The sequence below is a fragment of the Castanea sativa genome, chromosome 3 (assembly GCF_040712315.1).
Source record: "Castanea sativa cultivar Marrone di Chiusa Pesio chromosome 3, ASM4071231v1".
NCBI classification, from domain to species: domain Eukaryota; kingdom Viridiplantae; phylum Streptophyta; class Magnoliopsida; order Fagales; family Fagaceae; genus Castanea; species Castanea sativa.
In genome coordinates this window covers 11715853-11737258 of record NC_134015.1, presented here as the reverse complement: position 1 = coordinate 11737258, position 21406 = coordinate 11715853, and the positions used below count along the sequence as shown (strand labels likewise).

General features: G+C 38.6%; 1 protein-coding gene and 1 long non-coding RNA gene across 2 annotated transcripts in view; one reads left to right on the top strand and one right to left on the bottom strand.

The window, feature by feature from the left end:
- The first annotated feature begins 1060 nt into the window (after nt 1–1060).
- Nucleotides 1061–21406, top strand: part of LOC142627206 (sugar transporter ERD6-like 5) — a 66765-nt gene continuing 46419 nt past the window's right edge. Inside the window, exons 1-9 of the mRNA XM_075801016.1 lie at nt 1061–1148; nt 1257–1466; nt 9798–9860; nt 13057–13146; nt 13252–13311; nt 20180–20245; nt 20324–20389; nt 20463–20538; nt 20621–20685. Coding sequence (XP_075657131.1) covers nt 1113–1148; nt 1257–1466; nt 9798–9860; nt 13057–13146; nt 13252–13311; nt 20180–20245; nt 20324–20389; nt 20463–20538; nt 20621–20685 — 732 coding nt within the window. The 5' untranslated portion in view covers nt 1061–1112. The remainder of the gene's footprint in view (nt 1149–1256; nt 1467–9797; nt 9861–13056; nt 13147–13251; nt 13312–20179; nt 20246–20323; nt 20390–20462; nt 20539–20620; nt 20686–21406) is intronic.
- On the bottom strand, nt 2184–6013 carry LOC142627219 (uncharacterized). The gene is made up of 2 exons (XR_012842786.1): nt 2745–6013; nt 2184–2664 (listed from the first exon to the last, which is right to left on the bottom strand). It is a non-coding gene; the product is annotated as an uncharacterized LOC142627219 (long non-coding RNA).

Below are 21406 nucleotides of genomic sequence, written 5' to 3'. Positions count from 1 at the left end.
TCCATGCAATTGTAAAAAAAAATTACATAATACAAAGCTTTGTTAATCAAAATTTTCTGGTTAATTAAATAAATTTAGACTTAACTAAGCCTTTTAAATATGAATAAATCTACCTAATAATATCCTTACAACATTTTTTAAAGATTTAACAAAATATAAGGATAACTATTTATCAATAGTATTTACATTATATATATAAGAATTATACTATGCATCTTAATGTGTATTTTTTAAGTATATCCATGTAATTGTAAAAAAATTACATAATGCTAAGTTTTGTTAATGAAATTTTCTGGTTAATAATATGAATTTAGACTTAACTAAGCATTTTAAACATGAATAAACTCATGATTAATAATAATAAAAAAAACAAAACCAATAGTATCACTTAAATAATAAAATGCAATATTTTTTTTTCATTGTTTTATTAAATGATATTCATTCCCGTTTAATATTTAAACATGAATTTAGACTTAACTAAGCCTTTTAAACATGAATAAACTCATGATTAATAAATAAATAAAACCAATAGTATCCCTTAAATAATAAAACACAATTTTTTTCATTGTTTTATTAAATTATATCAATTCCCGTGCGGTAGCACGGGTTACATACTAGTTTTATTAATGGTAGATTCAGATGAAAACTAGTAAAAATTTGTTAACTTCAACAATTGTAAATAATATTGCTGTAGTATTGCGCTAATCAATTAGGATTAGATATATTGAACCAAAATTAGAGTTATTAACAAAGCAGCTTCTTGAGGCATATTGCAAAGCGAAGCAGTTAAATTAACCTCATAAAATATCATTGATTCATTATATATGGATCATTTTCCTTTTTCTGTTGTATTATTGTTTTCTTTATGGGGTCATATCCTGAAAAAACCAAAAAAGTACTTTGTATTGGACCACTCCAGCACCTTTCAAACTTTTTCAATAATTTTTTTTTGTTGCTTAGCAAAGCCAAAGATGTAAGATTTGACCCCAAATACAAGCCCCAAACACAATGGCCTTTGATATAGCACTTTGATGCTGATATTTCTACAACAAATTCACAGGAAATGAATTGCTGGGTCAGAATGTCCTTTCATCCCACAGTCGTACCTGTCAATGCAGATCATTGTTGATCACTCAAATAGATATAAGGTATGTTTGATACATTTTTCCTTTGCCTCAACCATTTTTCAACATCTTTAAAAAGCTACATTTAGTCAGTCTCTCATCAAATTTATCCCTTACTCTCTCTCACTAAAGAAAGTGAAAATAGTAGAAAGCATGGAAGAAGAAGCAACAACGACAACAAAGTTACTGCTTCTCAAACAAAAGCTTGATAACAGGGACCAGCGGAGCAGTAGTGATCACGGTGGTGTGCAGCTAAGTGAATCTTCACCAACCACCACATCTTTTGTTGTGCTTATTAGCACATTAGTGGCCGTATGTGGATCATACACTTTTGGAAATGCCGTAAGTACTGTACTAAGTACTATTACTATCCTTTTGTAGTAGTTAAAAGGTTTTGTTGGGTCGATGACAATTCGAGTTGGGGTCTCTTATCTTTTGGTTTGCGTAAATTTGGTTTCTTTATACAAGTTTTTTTTTTAAAAATTCAAACTGGTCTAAAACTTTCATTGACAAGGGACAAAGCCCAAATGGGTTATATCTTTTAGAATTTGATAGTCCAAAATTGGTGGAGTATCTTCCACCCAAATAATACATTCAGACACAAGCTTAGCATGTCTAGCCCACCTGTGGGCTGCTACGTTGCAAGACCTTCGCACGACATTTGATTTCCAATCTCTGCTATGCAAGAGCCAACTTTTGATTCCTTCAATGACTTTCTTGATGGAGCTTGGAGGCGGGTCAGGATTAGAAATGGCGTTCATCACTATTTGGCTGAGTTTGGATACGGATGAAAAATTATGCGACTGCGTTCAGCGTTTTTTTTTTTTTTTTTTTTTTTTTTTTTGGCCTTCTGCTTCACGCGTTTCACAGGAGAAGCGGCTACTGTTCATGCTACTGTGCATGAACAGTAGCCGATTTTATTGACTTTCAGCAAATTTGTGGGTCCCGTGTACTGTTCACGGGACCCACAAACTTCACTTTTCAGATTTTTTTAAATTAAAAATGGGACCCACGGTACTATTTACACCTTTAAAAATTATTTTGGTACAGTGTTTTCAGTTTTCAGTTTTCAGCAATAAGCTCTATCCAAACGGACCCTTTGTGAGTCACCTTCAATAATGATTGGGCTCAAACCAAGCTCACTGGCCAAAAGGATTCCCTTCTCGGCTGCCTTCGCTTCTATTTCCAACGCCCCCAAGGGTAGTTCGAGCTTTTTGCTCATTGCCCCCCTCATTTGTCCCCTTTCATTTCTAATGACAACTCTAACGCCACAGCAATTCAACTCCTTAAACACTGCCCCGTCCACATTAACCTTATACCAACCTTGACAAGGGGGCTTCCAAAAAGAAATTTCTGGTATGGGAGTGTGCTTTGGGGGGGGGGGGAAATCTGCCGGAATTCGTTAGCAAGGTTTAAAGCCTCTCTTGCAATTTATTTTGCTGGTTTGCACCTTCCTTCGTGCTTGACAGAATTTCTATTATTCTATAAGCTCCACGCTGTGAAGGCAAAGAGGTCCCAATCTGCTACTTTTTGGGTCTCCCTAAAAAACCAAACAACGTCAATGAACTCCTTTTGAGAGTCGGGGAGAATTGGGAGGGTTAAGTTTGACTCAAACCACACCTCAGAAGCCAGCTTGCAGTCCCAAAGGATGTGTCCTAATGATTCACACCTTTGACAGAGGGGCCAACTGTCCTTAGTGAGCACCTTTCTTATTTTGAGGCGATGGTTTGTGGGTGGTATATCTCTGCAGGCTTTCTAAATAAAAAGCTTGACTTTGTTTGGGCAATTCAAATTCCAAATGTCCTTCCACAGGTTCTCCAACTTTGTGGAGTTTGAGGTTCCCTCTCCATTGGCTTTATGTTTGCCTACTTTCAACCATCCAAGGGCCACTTGATATGCACTCTTGACCGAGAAACAACCATTTTTGGTCCAGGCCCAGATTAGTGAGTTTGGGGGGAGACTCGGGCTTATAGGAATGCTCAGAATAGTGTTGGCTTCGTGGGAAAGGAAAGTACTTCTTACCAGATTTGCATCCCATAAGCCATTCTCTTTGTTTAGGAGATCAGCCACTACATCAATGTCAAAAACTTGGGGCCTCGGGCTTACTACTTTGAAGGTTTTTTGCGAGGGAATCCACCTATCCTCCCACACCCTTACCTCTCTACCATTCCCAATACACCATCGGGATCCTTTGTCTATGATCCCCTTTGCTACAAAGACACTCCTCCAAACATAAGATGGTCTACTTCCTAGTTGAGCATCCATAAAGGTGGACTTAGCAAAATATTTTGCTTTGAAAACTTTATGCATGAGGGAGTTGCTATCATGCTGAATCCTCCAACCTTGCTTAGCTAATAGGGCCAAATTAAAGGCTTTTAAGTCCTTGAATCCCATGCTGTTTTTAGATTTTGGATTACAGAGCTTTTCCCAAGAAACCCAAGCCATTTTCCTTTTGACCCCACCAAAAATTCCTCATCATAGAATTTAAGTCACACACAACGAGTCCAGGAGTTTGAAGCAACTCATCATGTAGGTGGGAGTGGCTTGAGCTACCGCCTTAATAAGGATCTCTCTCCCTGTGTTGGACATCAATCTACCTTTCCAGCCAGCTATTTTCCTCCCCACTTGATCCTTTATGCGATTGAAAGCCTTCCTTTTACCCCGGCCAACCAAAGCGGGTAGGCCCAAGTATCTCTTGTGTTGCTTAATTACTTGGGCTCCAAACATAGTCTTAACCTCTTCCTGGGTGTCACTGCTAGTGTTCTTGCTAAAGAAAAGAGAGGTTTTCTCTTTATTCAGCTTTTTCCCCGAACCCCCTTCGTACTCCTTTAGCACTTTTATCACATTTCTGCCTTCCTCGACTGTGGCTCTGCAAAAGATGATGCAGTCGTCTGCAAAAAGGAGATGGGATATTTGGGGTGCACCCCTACAGACCGAGACACCCCTAAGCTTGCCTTCCCTCTCTTCTTTCATGAGCATGACTGATAATCCTTCTGCACATATCAGAAACAAGTAGGGTGATATGGGGTCCCCATGCTGGAGTCCTCTAGATGGGGTGATCTTCCCTCTCGGTTCCCCATTTATTAGCACGGAGTAGGAAACTGTGGTAATGCACATCATCATCCAAGAGATCCACCTATTATGAAAACCCAATTTCCTTATCATTGCCTCAAGGTATGACCACTCCACTCTATTGTACGCTTTGCTCATATCCAATTTTATTGCCATCAAACCTTTTTTTTCCTTTCCTCCTTTGACCAATACAATGCATAGTTTCAAATGCCACCATCACATTGTCTGTAATCTGTTGTCCAGGAACGAAAGCGCTTTGAGACTCATTGATCACATCCGGCAGAATCCTCTTTAATCTGTTAGCAAGCACCTTGGCAATGATTTTGTAAAGTACGTTACACAAGCTAATAGGTCTAAACTTTGTGATTTTTTGGGGGCAATTAACCTTTGGGATTAAGCAAATGTAAGTGTCATTTAAGTTTCTAGGAAACACACCAGAATTTAGAGAATTAAGGATGCAGTTAATAACATTAGGCCTGATAATATCCCAATATTTTTGAAAAAAGATGGGGGAGATACCGTTCGAGCCGGGGGATTTTTTGGGGTGCATTTGATTGAGGTCACACCGAACCTCTTCTTCTTTGAAGTCACTGATTAATGCCTCATTCATCTCTTGGGTAACTTTCATTTCTACTGCATCCAAGCATACCTCAACATTGGTTGGAAGGTCAATCTTGAAGATGTTAGCAAAATATTCTAGTATGATACCCTCTACTTCACTTTGATCTTCCTTCCATACCCCCTCCTCATCCCAAAGCCTGTCTATGTTGTTTTTCCTGCATCTTTGACTAGCCGTTGCATGAAAAAATTTAGTATTATGATCCCCACATTTAATCCACAGAGCCTGAGACCTCTGATTCCACATCATCTCCTCCCTAATAAGAGTCTCATTGATTTCTTTCTTCAAGGTTTGTATCTCTTCGACAATATCATGGAGTAAATTCAGTGATTCAAGAAATTGGAGACGGTCTTTCTTCTGTTTAAGAACCTTGTTGATATTGCCAAAGCCATTTCGGTTCCAACTCTAAGCTGGGCTTGACAGCTCTTGATTATGTCCTGAATTTGAAAATCCAGGTCAGCTCTCAAAGGGTCCTAGGCTTCTTCAATCACTTCTTTGCATCCGTTGTCTCTGGTCCACATAGCTTCAAATAGGAATCTTCTTTTCCTTTGTTTTTCAACCCGAGGCTTTCTCGTGGTTAAGGCCAATAAGCAGTGATCTAACGCCAACATAGATACATGGTGGACTTTAGCATTAGGAAAGGCCTCCATCCACCTTGCATTTGCAGCCACTTTGTCCAAGCAAATGAGTGTCCTTTGTTCACCCAAACGACCATTACACCAAGTAAACCTTTGACCCACGAAGCCCAAATCGTTTAGACCACACAAATACAAGAAATTTCGGAAGTCTTCCATCTGTTTGGTTTCTCTGTCCAACCAACCCAACTTCTCATTGGAGTGGGTTATCTCATTAAAATCTCCAAAGACAACCCATGGTAAATTACTTTGAAGCTTTAAAGATTTTAAGAGTTCCTAGGAAATATAACATTTACCTAAGTCAGGATACCCATAAAATCCCATTGCTCTCCACGGATTGGTGCCATTGCCCTCATAGACCACTACATCAATATGGGAATTTGAACAACTTCTAAACCCTACGTCGGTGCCTTCCTTCCATAGGAGCACTAGTCCACCAATTCTGCCGTTGTTGGGGACAGAAATTCCTTGAGTGAATTGCAGCTTGTTTTGAAATCCCTTCATACGGTTTAGATTTGCTTTTGCCTTCGCCAGGAAGACTAGTGTCGGGTCTCTAGATTTCACCTCGTTGACGAGAATCCAAATCGCCGGGGAAGATGCGAGACCCCAACAATTCCAAGCTAGGACGCACATTGGGCTGGGCGGTGCTGCAACGCAGCCATTGCCATCCTTTGAGCTTCCCTTTTCAGCTTTGTTGCTTTTTTGTTTTTGATTCTTTCTTCGCTTCAGGTCACTGATGTAAGGATCTAAATCAGATAAAGGCGTCGGGCCTTTCCTTTTTTGATTACTTGGGCCGAGTTCAGTATCACTTGTCTTTGGTTTTGTATTCCTAGCTAATCTTTTCCAGTGGCCACTCTTCGGGCCCAGTTTTTCTGCTACCCAGCCCACACCTTGCTCATACATCATTGCCATTGGGCCCAATTCGGTTTTATTAGGGTCTGGGCCCCTCGTGGAAATACCCTCAAGAGTAGTTGGCGCCAAAATGAAGTTAAACCTGGATTCCCTCTCTTATTGGGTTGTATTCTCCCACTGCATCCCTTCCTCAGCCCGTTTATGTTCCATGCGCACCTCGAGCTTTTCACTTCCTAAAATGGAAGGGCTAGCCTCTGTTTCTTCACTTCCATTACTGACCATTCCTCCTTCGTGATAAGCCCCTGGATCCTGTCCCGATGCTTCTGAGGCCGTTGTCTTATTCTCCATGATACCCTCCCCCATAAACGGTTGGATTGGTCTGAGCTTTTTGCCTGCCCTGTCCTCTATCCTCGGAGTCTGCGTTGCCACTGCTGGCGAATCCTCCTCACCCCTTGCCGACTCTTTTACGGAATCCCAATTGATTGGTGCCCCATATTTGGTTGGTTCCCTAGTAAGTTGCTTCGCTGGCTCACCTCGCAGCCATGCCCCATATTGGAGAGTCTCAAAGGCTACCAGGTTATCTTTCTGAGTAATTTTATGGTAGTCCTTGATGCCATGGTTTAATAAGCCACAATTGTAACATAAATTTGGGAGTCGCTTGTACTTGAAGCTAACCCATTTGCTCTCCCCACCTTCAATCGTCACCTTTTTACCTCGAACAAGTTTCTTCGTGGCATCTAATTGGACTTTGACCCGAAGATATTTCCCCCACTGAACACTGGTTTCCGGCACATTGATGTCTAAGACCTCGCCTAGCTTGGACCCGATGGACCATCTTGTCTCCCTAGTTCCGCTCTTGAGTGGAAGGTTTGAAATCTGAACCCAAAAAGGAGACCACTTCAAAGAGATATAATTTGGGATTTGATCACCTTCAAAGTCTTGAAAGAGGATGAGCTGTTTGTCATAATTCCATGGCCTCATGTCTAGAACTTTCTTCTTGTCTCTCCCATCTCCAAACTCCACAAGAAATAAGTCCTCCTCTATCTCAGAAATAAGAATCCCCTTGTTGGGTTTCCACATCATTCTGATATTCTTTCTTAGAGCATCAAGATTGATGCTCCTTTGTGTTAATACTTTCATGACCAGATAGTTTTTTCCTATTTCTTTTGCTGCCTTAGTACTGCTACTGGCTAGTTCAATCCCCTCATCCTCTTCCTTAGTGAGGTTAAACCTCCTCCATAGCGTTTCCAACTCGTCCGCCATGTGTTTGTAGATGCAGAGCCTCACCTAAAGGGAGACCACTAAAACTCTTACAAGGTAACACTGCAAGACCTAAACTGCGTCCACATGGACAAGAGCATGGGAGCACCGCGTGGGTTTCTTTATACAAGTTAATTTCAAGAACTAGGTAACTAATGTTCCTTCTTATTCGTTGGTGACATGGAGTTGCCATCAATCATTGTTGAAGCTTGGGTAATTTTTTTTATTGTTTATTTTTTATGTTTTTAATTTGTGTCTCAAATGCTTTGTTAGTGCATATTTATGTGGGTTTAGAGATTTTACCTTCGTGGATTCTAATTAGCTCAACTAATAAGTTTATAAAAAAAAGTTATACTTTCAATTAAAGCAAGTTTGATTTTAATCCCTTAAACTTAAAAATATGAATTTGGTATATATATTGATGACCATCGGGATTTTTTTTATTTAATTTTTTGATGAAAAGAAATTACAAGCAAGGGGAAATCAAGGCCTCCTACCTGATAACTTTGAATTTACTCTTAAAATATTTTAAATGTGACAATTTAATATCTCTATTAATATTTTTTTGGTGTACGAGGCCAATATATATCATGCTAAATTATTGTTTTGCCACTAGTGAATTCTCTCTCTCTCTCTCTCTCTCTCTCTCTCTCATTTGACTAAATTATTAATTTAATCCTTCATCTATTGGACAAAGTTCAATTTGGACTCTCAACTATTAAATTTGTTAATTTAATCTTTCAACATTTAAAATTAAGTCAAATTCATCCTTGATATTGGTCTGGTGTCTCTATATAACTTTTTAACAGATGTAATAGTTGAAAATGCCTTAATTTTGAAAATTTCACATTTACCATGATAACCTTTTTATTATATGCTTCATTGTTGTTAAAGTTTAAACATAGAGAAGATCTAAGGATCAAATTGAATTGATTTTGAAAGTATATTGATTAAATTAACACAATTAATAGTTGATGGACCAGATTGAACTTTACCTAATAATTGGAGGACTAAATTAGTAATTTAACACACACACACACACACACACACACACTCACTCACTCTCTCTCTCTCTCTCTCTCTCTCTCTCTCTCTCTACTACAATTGTGGCCCACAACCAAGAGAGTTAATCTCGTACTGGAGGATGTATTGGTTTGATTAGTGGAACGATATATTTCGGTATCGATCAATACCGATGTATCGTTTTGAGTTTGCTGTTATTTTATATATATATATATATATATATATATATATATGTATTTATGTATGTGTGTGTATGTATATTATAATAAATATAAAAGTTTACCATAAAACACTACCTTAATTCAAAATAAATTATTCATGATTTTAGACTTTAGCATCAATTAAAAAAAAAAAAAAATATAAAAAATAAAAAGCTTAATTGTTCATTGCATACTAAGAAAAAAAATAATACTAATAAGTTAATGCAAATAAATTACCATTTTGCTCTTACAAAAATTTTAAAATTATAAAACTAAAAAAAAAAAACTTTTTTTCTGTACCGGTTAGTATTGCCCGAAATTGGTCGGTATGGTCGGTACATGGTCGATACGTCCTATTTAAACCGGTACGAAATATTGACATTTCGATACCGGTATATGTACCAGTATGATACATACCGGCCGATACAACCGGTACTAGTACGGTATTGACTACCTTGCCCATAACACACCCATGCCTTTAGGCTCTGATGAGATTGGCAAAGTTCTCTAAAATAGACCCAACAACAAGGAAAAGTCTAGGACAACATAGTTTTTCACAACTTCTTTCCATAACTGTGACGTGGCAATGTGTGATTAGTAAAGAAAAAATTGTGGGTCTATGTGTAAGTGATAGTTAACCATTCACAATCTTCCACGTTAGAGTTGTGGCAAAAAAGTTGTGGAATAATTTATGGTACTAGAACTTCTCCAACAACAAAGGATCCAAATTGTTTGTATTACAGAGGCTTTCTTGGCCCATCAGAGTAGTTATTTTAGTTTAATTGAGGGAAAATGTCTAGTACTATAAAGATGAACTCATTTTTTGGTAAAGGAAATTCATTTTCTATTCAATAGTTATTGATTTTTGGAGTTAGAATAATGGTTAAATAATTAAATTTACTATTTCTTAACTAGCTGAGTATTTGAAAAAAAGTGATAATTTATCATAGTATTATAACATATGTTATTTCTCACTCAAACTAATGATTTATCATTTATGATTGTTTTGCAGGTGGGGTATTCGTCACCATCCGAATCCGGAATTGAGGATGACCTTGGCCTTACTTCAGTTGAGGTTAAATTTAAATTAAGTATTATTTGAAAATTTCAATACATTAATTAAACAGTATTTAAATAGACAATTGCCTTTTGTCTTTATACACACTTACCTTGTGGTGGTTCAATAAATGGATATCACACTAATAGATTTACCTAGCAAAAAAAAAAGAAAAAAAAAAGGCGAAAAGAATATTTAAATAAAACTTCACATCAAGATTAAAAAAAAAAATGTTTTTGAGTGATTGTATAAAAAATTAAGGGTAAATTTCACTAACTACCCCTAAGGATTGGACAAATACTAAGGGGGTCCAGAAGATTACAAAATTGATCATTTCCGTCCTTAAGTCCAAACGGATTCTAATGCCGTTATTTATTTTTAGTTTCTCTCTCTCACCCTCACACGGGTCCTTCTTTCTTCTCACTCTCTTTCTTCTAATCTTTTCTTCTGGTTACTCTCTCTAAGTCTCTCATCCTTCTTCCACTCTCAAATCTCTCTTTGACTCTCATGTCCCTTTCTTCTTTCTATCATGGTCTTTGCGACAGTGTGGTGGTGTGGGTAAGCAGTTTTGGTGAGTTTCGGTGTGGATCGGTGTTGGTGGGTTTCAATGTGGAACAGTGTTGGTTCTTGTGGTCTTTGAGCGGCAACGTCGTGTTATGGCTTAGCAGTGGTTCGTGGGTTTTGGTGTGGGTTAGTGGTGGAGGTTTGTGATTTTGGTTTGGATCGGTTATGGGTCGGCAGTGGTGGTTTGTGATTTTGGTTTGGATCGGCAATGGGTCAGCAGTGGAGGTTTGTGGATTTTGGCTTGGATCGGTGAGGTGGGTTTGCTTTGGTTTGAGCAAAGGTTTTGTTGGTCGCGATGAGTGGTGGTTGGTGGTAGCAAGATCCTAATATGACAGATCTCGTCGTCATGGGTCTGGGTTTTTTAAAAAAAATTGTTAATTTGGGTTTGTTTGGGTTTGGACAATGAATCATATGATGTTGGACAGTTGGAACTATTTGGGTTTGAGGAGGAAGAGTGGGCAGTGATAGGTGGTGCCATGGTGGACGGCAGTAGCTGGGTTGTCTTTGTTATGGGTCTTTGTTTTGTTTTGAAATGTTTTTGATCTGGATATGTTTGAGGTTTGAAGTTGGATGGTTGTTTGTTTGGGTTGATATGTGTTTGATTGTCTTATTGGTCCTTTGTTGAGTTTGAAACCTTATGGCTAGCTTGAGCTTGACATAGAGAGAGTTTTTGGCGTGAAGAAGAGAAAGCAAAGAGAAAGGGATGAGAGGGCTAAGATTAACGGTGTTAGAGTCCATTTGGACTTAAGGATTGAAATGGTCAGTTTCGTAATCTTCTGGACCTCCTTGGTATTTGTCCAAACCTCAGGGGTAGTTAGTGAAATTTACTCAAAAATTAAAATTCTGAGGTTTGGGTAAGCTCTTTGGTTATCTTTAAGACCTATGCCCATTGCAATTGTATGGCTTTTCTTGTCTTTCTTCTACTTCTTTGGTCCTTCATATTGGGCTGTAGAATGTATAGTAAAGTTGTTAAAAAAATGTCATGCTTTCAAAACTATGGTTCACTCAAATGGTTGTCCATTTGTGTCTTTTTATTTGTTTATTTATAACTTTGATGTACAACTTTTTAAAACTTCACATTTTTGAAGTATAAGTATATTTTAGCAGACTTTTAGCAATAAGCTAAATAAGCTGATCCTTCTCAAAAAAAAAAAAAAAAGCTGATGCTAAGCGTATAAGTATACTTTTGATATAACCATTTAAAAAAAAAATTGAAAATGGATGTTTGAAAAAGTTGTAGCTAGAAAAAAGTGAGGTTGTTCTAATAATAAAAAAGAAAAAAAAAGTGAGCTTAAAAAACTATATTTACTGTTTCAAAACATGATATATTTATATCCAGTAAAGTAAAACTGTAGTTATGAGGAAATTTATAAAGAGGTAATTTATAGTATACCTCTATTATTTATTATTATATTTGTTAGAAATGATCCTACTACTACTCAAACCCCCTCCCTCCCTCCAACCCCTAGAGGTACTACATGGACCATGATGTCCGGTGGAGGTGGACGAGGTAATTTTCAGAATAGCAGGAGTTTGCCACATAATATAGTTAGTTAGCAAGAACTGGAAAGAAATGAGGAAAATAACATCTCGAGCCTCACAAGCTCGAGTTCGGTGGAAAAATCGAGCCTCCAAGACTCGAGTTCTGATTGCTGAGATGGACAAGTTTTTGCCACATGGAACTCGAGTCTTAAAGACTCGAGTTCCAAAGAAGAACACGTACAAAGATGGCGATGAAGATGAAGAGCCAGAAATGGGAAGAAGAAGCAGAACAGGGGAAGAAGAAGCAGAAGTACTGATCAGCCTGTGATTCAAATTTACAATAACTTTCCCCAATCCTAGATCTAAGTGGCACTAAATACTCATGCCGTCCATCAACTTCAGTTGAATAAACTTCAATTTCAGGTGGGTATCGATGACACTCGCGGGGTACAAAAACAAGGCACAAAAGAATTCCCATCCACTCATCGCACCCATTAAAAGACACCTGTATGTTCACTTTTTTTTTTTTGAAAATTCGATTCATATTTGGGTTGTGGGATGAATATCTTCGGAAACTCTGAGAAGAAACAGAGGAGCTAAAAGGCTCTTCGCATATTTTCACTTCTTTTAACCATGACGGAATTTCACCTCTTTGGAGAACGCAAATTCAACGAAGAAGAATCACAAGCTGATCCAATGAAGAAGAATAAGGAAAGAAGAACAAGGGAAGAAGCAGCATAAATAAGTAAAGGTGGAACTCGAGTCTTAAAAACTCGAGTTCCATGTGGATTTTTTTCCAGGTCTGCTCCCACCACTTACAACTCGAGTTTTTAAAACTCGATTTCTATCTTGGAACTCGAGTTTTAGATACTCGAGATGCTAGTTTGCTGAATAATTTGCAAACTAGACAACTAACTAAAATATTGTAAAAATAAAGCTAAATGGAAAAAAAATTCAGAGGTGGACCGGTGGTACCTTTAATTTTTTAATACAATATCATATCGATTTACATAATTGTTAGGTAAGTCATGTGTTGATTAGTAAAACATATTATTACATTAATAAAAGTGATTTAGGTTCATAATTGTGTTTTTTGTTTTTCTCCCTATTACATTCCTTGATTTATTATATTCATTTTTCCTCATTTTCGTTTTCACATATGGTGCAGTATTCGATTTTTGGTTCAATATTAACGATTGGAGCAATGTTAGGTGCAGTATTTAGTGGAAAAATTTCGGATTTCATTGGTAGGAGAGGCGTAAGTTATTTCATGTTCTAAATAGTTTTGTCACCCCCTAAACTTTTAGTTTCACATTCTACCAACATTTTCAATTAATAAGTATTAGTTTATCTTTTAAAGCAGGCAATGGGAGTTTCAGAAATATTATGCATCCTCGGCTGGCTCGCAATAGTATTTGCAAAGGTTTATTTATTTATTTATTATGATAATTTTCTTTATTTAAATTTTCTTTTTGTTAGAAATATCCATCCAAATTGATTGTACTAGTATTACTATTTTTGTAGTATGAAACTAACTTTAATTGCACTCAAGGATTATTATAGTTTCTCAAAAAAAAAAAAAAGGATTATTATAGGTGAAAAGACACTTTTCCCTTTTTATAAATTTGTGTAGTTCACAATCCCCACACAATCTTTTAAATCGAGCAATTAACCCCCTTAAATATTGAAAATGAGCAAGTATCCCTTTTTGGATATATACTACTATCAATTTCTTTAAGACATTTTCCCCTTTCCTCATGTGTATGTTTTTTATTTTTATTTATTTATTTTTTATATAAGATAGAATTTCTACTCTAGCTTAATCTAAGTGTATATGTGTGTGAAGCTCTCTCTTAAAAACTTGAACTCCAGCCCATGCCCCTCACACTCCACAAGCACTTATACTTGTAGAGTGACCACCGCACCAAGGGTGCCCGGTGGTCTCATGTGTATGTTAAAATACTTAGTATTTAAAAAATAATAATAATAATCTTTCCTAGAATATTTCGTTATCCTTGACCAATATCTTTTGACTATTGTGAGTAGGCTATCCTCTGCGGTATCTTTGATGCTATCTTTTGCTGGTGTCTTCTAACCAGCTATGCTTTTCAGCTTTGGCTACTGGTGTCGAGGTCCTCTAATCACCATTTGTCATTGACTGTATATCACTGCCATTTGTCTTGAGTATGCCATTGCCTCTCCATTGTTCCTCTGTCAATTTGGCCACTAATGCAGTTGTTCTCCAACCTCCATTTGTGGCCAACATTAATTATCTCGCATGTTCCATTCTATACTGTGTCTGGTTCATTTGACGTCCAGTTGGTCCTATATGGTCACAGTTTCCTTCATGATCTCTCATTTCAGATTCAAGATGTCTTCAAGCTTCCACCTTTGAGTTTAACGGAAGTTGCTAAAGATATATGTCCAGGCTATTTTATTAGTATAACTGTTAACGTACACTCATCTGTGGGCTTGGCCCATCTAGATCACTTACTTGTAGAGCACACATTGTACTACTTGTACTGCACTCATATTTACTTGTACAACACTCATATGCCTCCTATATAAAGGCACTCATGTATATTATTCTGGGTAAAATACAATACTATTGAATTCAGTATTTCTAACATGGTATCAGAGCCACTGCTCTGACATTTTCTTCGCAGTCTTGTCTTTATTAGTATAACTCCATTCTTAATATTGCTTCCGCTGTCACAACAACTGCTACAGCCTTTCGCCGTTAAACCTTCGAGTCTTCCAGACATCTTCCTCAGGTTCCAGACCTGTAGCAGCTGCCGTTGAAGAGTTCGAACACTGCAAAGACTACTGCCTTTTTCGGCATCGCTGTGAATATTGCTCCGAAAAATTTTCCGAAGGTACCATGAAGATCGTCTTGCTCCGATCTACCTGTTCGTGAAAACCTCACAGTAATCGGAGTCTCCACGCGCCCTCACGCGCCGCCCAAAGTTTCTGCACTGAAGGTCACGCGCCCACGCGCCTCCACGCGCCAAACCGAGCCGCCACGCACTGCCATGTGCCGAACCTCCTGCTCACGCGCCTCCACGCGCCAGACTGATCCTGCTGACGTCAGCCCTAGCCACGTCAGTCTGCCACGTCATCGCTGACGTCACCTTCCAACGCGCTGCTGACGTCACCGCCACGTCACATTTGACCATTGACTTTGACAGTTGACTTTTCCTGGAGTTGACTTTTTTGCAGTCCAGGTTCTCCTTACTCAGTTTTTCGCGTATATTTCATTTTTGCAGTCTGTTTTTGCATATTGTGTCTCTAAATGGATAAAAGGATGTTTTTCTTCCTCGCCTCATCAATACTGTATTGGAGGGGACTAGGAATTACTTATCTTGGTCTCAAGCTATGCGCAATTTCCTTAAGGGTCGCATGCTCTGGCATTATTGCACTGGTGCAATCACTATTCCTGTGAAGGGGGCAAGTGAAGAAGATGCTGCTTTTCTCAATCGCATGATTGAATGGGATAGTCACAATCACATGATCCTCACATGGATTTGAAATACTTCTATTCCCTCCATCTCCAATTTGCTGGGCAGCTTTGATGATGCGAAATCAGCATGGGATATGTTGGCCAAAAGATACTCTACCACTCACGAATCCATGAAATATCAGTTAGTGGTTGAATTGCATCAACTCAGGCAAGAACCGGGGCAGTCCATCAATGACTACTATGATCAGCTTCGCTTCATTTAGGACCAAATTGACCTTTCTGATCCAACTTGGGCATGCTTAAAAGATGCCCAACAATATGCTGCTATTAGAGATGAATTTCGTCTCTATGAGTTCCTGATGTCACTCCACAAGGACTATGAGCCCATTCGAGGTCAGCTTCTGAATCGTTGTCCTCCTCCCTCTCTCGATATTGCTGTGAATGAGTTAGTCAGAGAAGAAGCTCGTCTTGCAACTCTTCAAGCCCAGGATAAGTTTAATGTTCTGGCCCTTACTCCTTCCATAGAGCAACCTCAGCATTCAGGTGATCCTTCTGGCTCTAGCAATCGTCGCAGACAGACCAATAAAAAGTTCTGCAACTATTGCAAGCGCCCTGGCCACACTATTGAGACTTGTTACCGTCGCAACAAATCTACTACTGCAGCTAAGCAACACTCGAGTCTACTCCGCCAATGCCTCCCATTTCAATGAGTCCCGGTCTTCGGATCCACTATCAACCTCTCACCCACCTGACCTACGGGAGATCATAGCTCAAGCCGTTCGTATGGGCCGGTAATGCATCTCTTTCCACCGCTCTCTCTCAGTTTTACCCGATAAGTCTCAAACTTGGCTTTTTGATTCTGCCTGTTGCAATCACATGACACCTTACTCGTCCTTATTCTCCACACTTGACCCTGCTCCACATCCCCTCAATATCCACATAACTGATGGTTCCACCATGCATGGGAATAGTCTTGGTTTTGTTTCAACCTCCAACCTCTCTGTTCCTAGGGTCTACCACGTTCCTAACCTATCCTATAATTTGTGTTCTGTGGGACGATTAGCTGAACTAGGTTATCGCCTTATTTTTTACTATTCTGGGTGTATTGTGCAGGATCCGAGGACGGGGCAAGAGCTTGGGACCAGCCCTAGAGTTGGGCGTATGTTTCTAGTGGACAATCTTCATCTTCCACCTGTTGCTCCGGTGTCTGTTGCTGCTGTTGCTGCTGCTGCTGCTACTGCGGTGTCTTCCTTACCCTCTCTCTCACTTTGGCACTCTCGTCTTGGTCATGCACCCTCTTCTCGGGTACAACAGTTAGCTTCTAAGGGTCTGTTAGGTTCTGGGTCCAAAGACAATTTTGATTGTACTTCATGCCAGTTCGGAAAACAGCCAGCTTTACCTTATAATAATAGTGATTCTATTTCTAATAGTATTTTTGAGTTAATTCATTCTGATGTTTGGGGACCTTCTCCTGTTGCTAGTATTGGTGGATCTCGATATTTTGTTGTTTTCATCGATGATTATTCTCGTTACAGTTGGATATTTCCTATGAAATCTCGTTCTGAAATTTTGCCAATATACAGTAACTTTGCAAAAATGGTTGAAACCCAATTCTCCAAAAGAATCAAAATATTTCGTTCTGATAATGCTCTTGAATACACTCAATATGCTTTTCAAGCTCTATTACACTCCTATGGCACTGTACATCATCTAACTTGTCCAGGTACCTCTCAGCAAAATGGTCGAGCTGAACGTAAACTTCGTCATATTCTTGACACTGTTCGTACTTTTCTTCTTTCTGCCAAGGTTCCTCCTCCATTCTGGGGTGAAGTTGCTCTTCATGCTGTTCACACCATCAACCGAATTCCAATCAAGCACTGTCATCCATAATCAAACTCCGTATGAGCGTCTCTTTGGGTCACCCCCTGACTATCATCACCTTCGCTCTTTTGGATCTGCTTGTTTCGTTCTTCTTCGGTCTCATGAGCACAACAAACTTGAGTCTCGATCTAGACTTTGCTGTTTCCTTGGTTATGGCGAAACACAAAAAGGGTATCGATGTTATGATCCTGTCTCTCATCGCCTTCGTGTTTCTCGTAATGTTGTCTTCTGGGAACATCGCTTGTTTGTTGAACTCTCTCATTTTTGCTCTTCCCTCACTACCTCATCTGTAGTTGAAGTTTTTCCAGAGGAGTCTCATGTTCCTTCTCCAACTCCACTTGATCCTCCTTTAGACTTCTATATACAAACACCCGATCCTTTTAATGTCTCTTCTGGACAGGTCGAAGATGAGCAGATTGATGATGAGCTACCCCAACTCGAGCCTAGGTCCCTCGCTCCTGCTCCGCCTGAAGATCCTCCACAAGACCTTCCACCTCCACAAGATATTCCACCTCGTCACTCAACCCGGGTAAGATCCATTCTTACACATTTACTTGATTACCATTGTTACACTGCACTTGCTACACTTCACGAGCCTCAAACCTATCGTGAGGCCTCCACTGACCCTTTATGGCATATTGCAATGAAAGAGGAAATTGATGCATTAACCAAAAACCATACTTGGGACTTAGTTACGCTCCCTCTTGGACAGTCTATGGTTGGTTGCAAGTGGATCTACAAGATTAAGACTCGCTCAGATGGGTCCATTGAGCGCTATAAGGGAGTATGGGATTGATTATGAAGAGACCTTTGCTCCAATTGCCCGCATCTCATCTGTTCGTGCCCTCCTGGCTGTTGCTGCTGCTAACAAATGGGATCTTTTTTAGATAGATGCTAAAAATGCATTCTTTAATGGAGACTTGAGTGAAGAAGTTTACATGCAACCTCCTCCAGGTCTCTCCATTGACTCCAACAAGGTTTGCCGCCTTCGCCGAGCATTGTATGGTCTTAAACAAGCCCCTCGAGCTTGGTTTACAAAATTTAGCTCTACTATTTTTCGCTTGGGTTACATTGCCAGTCCTTATGATGCTGCCTTATTTCTTCGTCGTACTGATAAAGGCACCATTCTACTTCTCCTCTATGTGGATGATATGATCATAACTGGTGATGACCTTAGTGGCATACAAGAACTCAAGGATTTTCTTAGTCAGCAGTTTGAGATGAAAGATCTTGGACATCTTAGCTATTTCTTGGGTCTTGAAATCACTCGTTCCTCGGATGGTCTTTATATTACTCAAGCCAAGTATACTTCTGATATTTTGTCTCGTGCTGGACTCACTGACAGCAAGACTATTGACACCCCAGTTGAGCTTAATGCACATCTGACTCCCTCGGGGGGGAAACCATTGTCTAATCCTTCTCTTTACAGATGATTAGTTGGCAGCCTAGTTTATCTCACAGTTACTCGTCCAGACATTTTTTATGCTGTTCATCAGGTCAGCCTGTATTTGTCTACTCCACAGTCGACTCACTATGCTGCTGTTCTGCGCATTCTTCGATACTTGAAGGGCACTCTCTTCCATGGCCTTTTCTACTCAGCTCAATCTCCTCTTGTACTCCGTGCATTCTCTGATGCTGATTGGGCAGGAGATCCCATTGATCGTAGGTCTACCACTGGCTATTGTTTTCTACTTGGCTCTTCCTTGATTTCTTGGCGAAGTAAGAAACAAACCTTTGTGGCCCGCTCCAGTACTGAAGTAGAATATCGTGCTCTTGCTGATACCACATCTGAGCTTCTTTGGTTACAATGGCTTCTTACAGACTTAGATGTGTCTACATCCTCTGCTACACCTCTTTATTGTGATAATCAGAGTGTCATTCACATTGCTCACAATGATGTCTTCCATGAACGGACTAAACATATTGAGATTGATTGTCATTTTATCCGTTATCATCTTGTTCATGGTGCTCTCAAGCTCTTCTCCGTATCCTCCAAAGATCAACTTGCAGACATCTTTACCAAGTCCCATCCTAAGGGACACCTTCGTGATTTTGTTGACAACCTCAAGTTGGTCTCACATCCACCTTGAGTTTGAGGGGGCTGTTAACGTACACTCATCTGTGGGTTTAGCCCATCTAGATCACTTACTTGTAAAGCACACATTGTACTACTTGTACTGCACTCATATTTACTTATACAGCACTCATATGCCTCCTATATAAAGGCACTCATGTATATTATTCTGGGTAAAATACATTTCTAACAATAACAATGCTTATATTGCAAGCCTAACTTGTACCATACTTCAGCAGGTCATTTTATGTTTAGCCTAGTTTTAATCTCTTTATATTTACCTCCAATGGGCTCATTATAATATACTATTCAATATAGCAAAGATGTAGTTGCTCAAGGCTTTTTGCTCTGGACATAGGCTGCCAAGTCAAACCAAATTAATTTTTGTGTGTTTATGGTTCTCTCTCTATCATAATCCCAATATCGATTCTAAAACTTTTGTTTCACTTATGTTTGTCTCATTTTCCAGTATACATTCTTTCCCCAGTTGAAGAATAGCTTCGGGTTTAACATTAGAAAACGTCATATTTTATTCTTTGCTTTTGTTTGAGCTTCAAGCTCAAATTCTAGATATACGTCAAAACAGACCACAAAGTAGTATATTTTCAATAATTTTTATTTGTTTGGGTATAATTTTAGTTACTTGAAGTTCCTCGACACAGTTTTCATGTTATCAGATTGTAAATGATTATATAATTAAGGACCATATAATAAAAAGACTGAATTAAAGAACAAAAGTGAAGGTTGGGTCAAGAACCATAGTGCATGGAGAATAGATTGTTTAGGGGACATAAAAAACAATTGAATGAAATCATAACATCTCTAGCAAAAAGTGGAAAAAAAATGTCATAACATAAAATGTGTGATTTTTAACAGGATGTTTGGTGGCTTGACCTTGGAAGATTTTTAGTGGGATGTGGAATTGGGGTTCTTTCTTATGTGGTAATTACAATTATAAGGTTTAAACTTCAAATTGATCACATATCCATGTGATGAAGGTAGTTACAAATTCTTTTACAGGTTCCTGTTTATATTGCTGAAATTACACCCAAGAATGTTAGGGTGACATTTACATCACTTAATCAGGTATGTTTTGATCATAGATTTGAATTATTAGTCAGCCTCTTCGTTTATGTGTCTATATGTATCCATTTTATAGTTGATGATAGGTTGCGGCAAGGCTCTCACATTTCTCATTGGTTCTCTTGTCAATTGGCGCACCTTGGCTCTAATAGGTTAGTCTTGTATAGTTGTTAATACAATCAGAACATAGCTCCATGAGCTTGGCTTGTATGTAATATAATTTTCATTTCTCAGGAATCATTCCGTGTATAGTACATGTGCTTGGCCTATTTTTCATTCCTGAGTCTCCTAGATGGCTGGTGAGTCCAATTCAATATCTATTAGAAGTTTTTATTTATTTATTTTTATTTTTAATAATGTTGGCATATACATGTTGCTCATTAATCAAGAAGGGAGAAAATATCTGGTTGTTTTTCTTTTTCCTTTACTTATTGAAGCCTAAAACAAGCAAAAACCGAATTTAGCATTGCAATATTAGTTCAGGAATTAATGAAGCAATATTATTCATCACCATGTATGCTCATATGATAAGTGTCATTGTGTTCAGGCCAAACGTGGTCGCATAGAAGAGTTTGAAGCTGTTCTGCAATTCCTTAGGGGGAAAAATGCTGATATTTCCAAAGAGGCAGCTGATATCATAGTAATATATATGCACACGTGTAAACACACACACACACATATCTTGTTTGTTTGTTTGAATTTCATGGAGTAACTAACATTGATAACAAGTGATGCAAAGGGCCTTCTTCGTGTTTTAGGAATATACTGAAAAAGTTCGATTAAACTCTGAAGATGGAGTTCTATACCTATTTCAGGAAAAATATGCTTATTCTATAATAGTTAGCATTATAAATTATTCTTATCTGTCGCCTGTTTTCTTCAATATCTTTTGTGGTGTCTAGAAAATTTGAAACCATTCTAGGCTGCAGTTGGGCTGATGGTATTCCAAGAATTTGGAGGACTTAATGGGTTTGCATTTTATACAAGTGCTATATTTGAGTCAGCTGGTAATTAATGTGA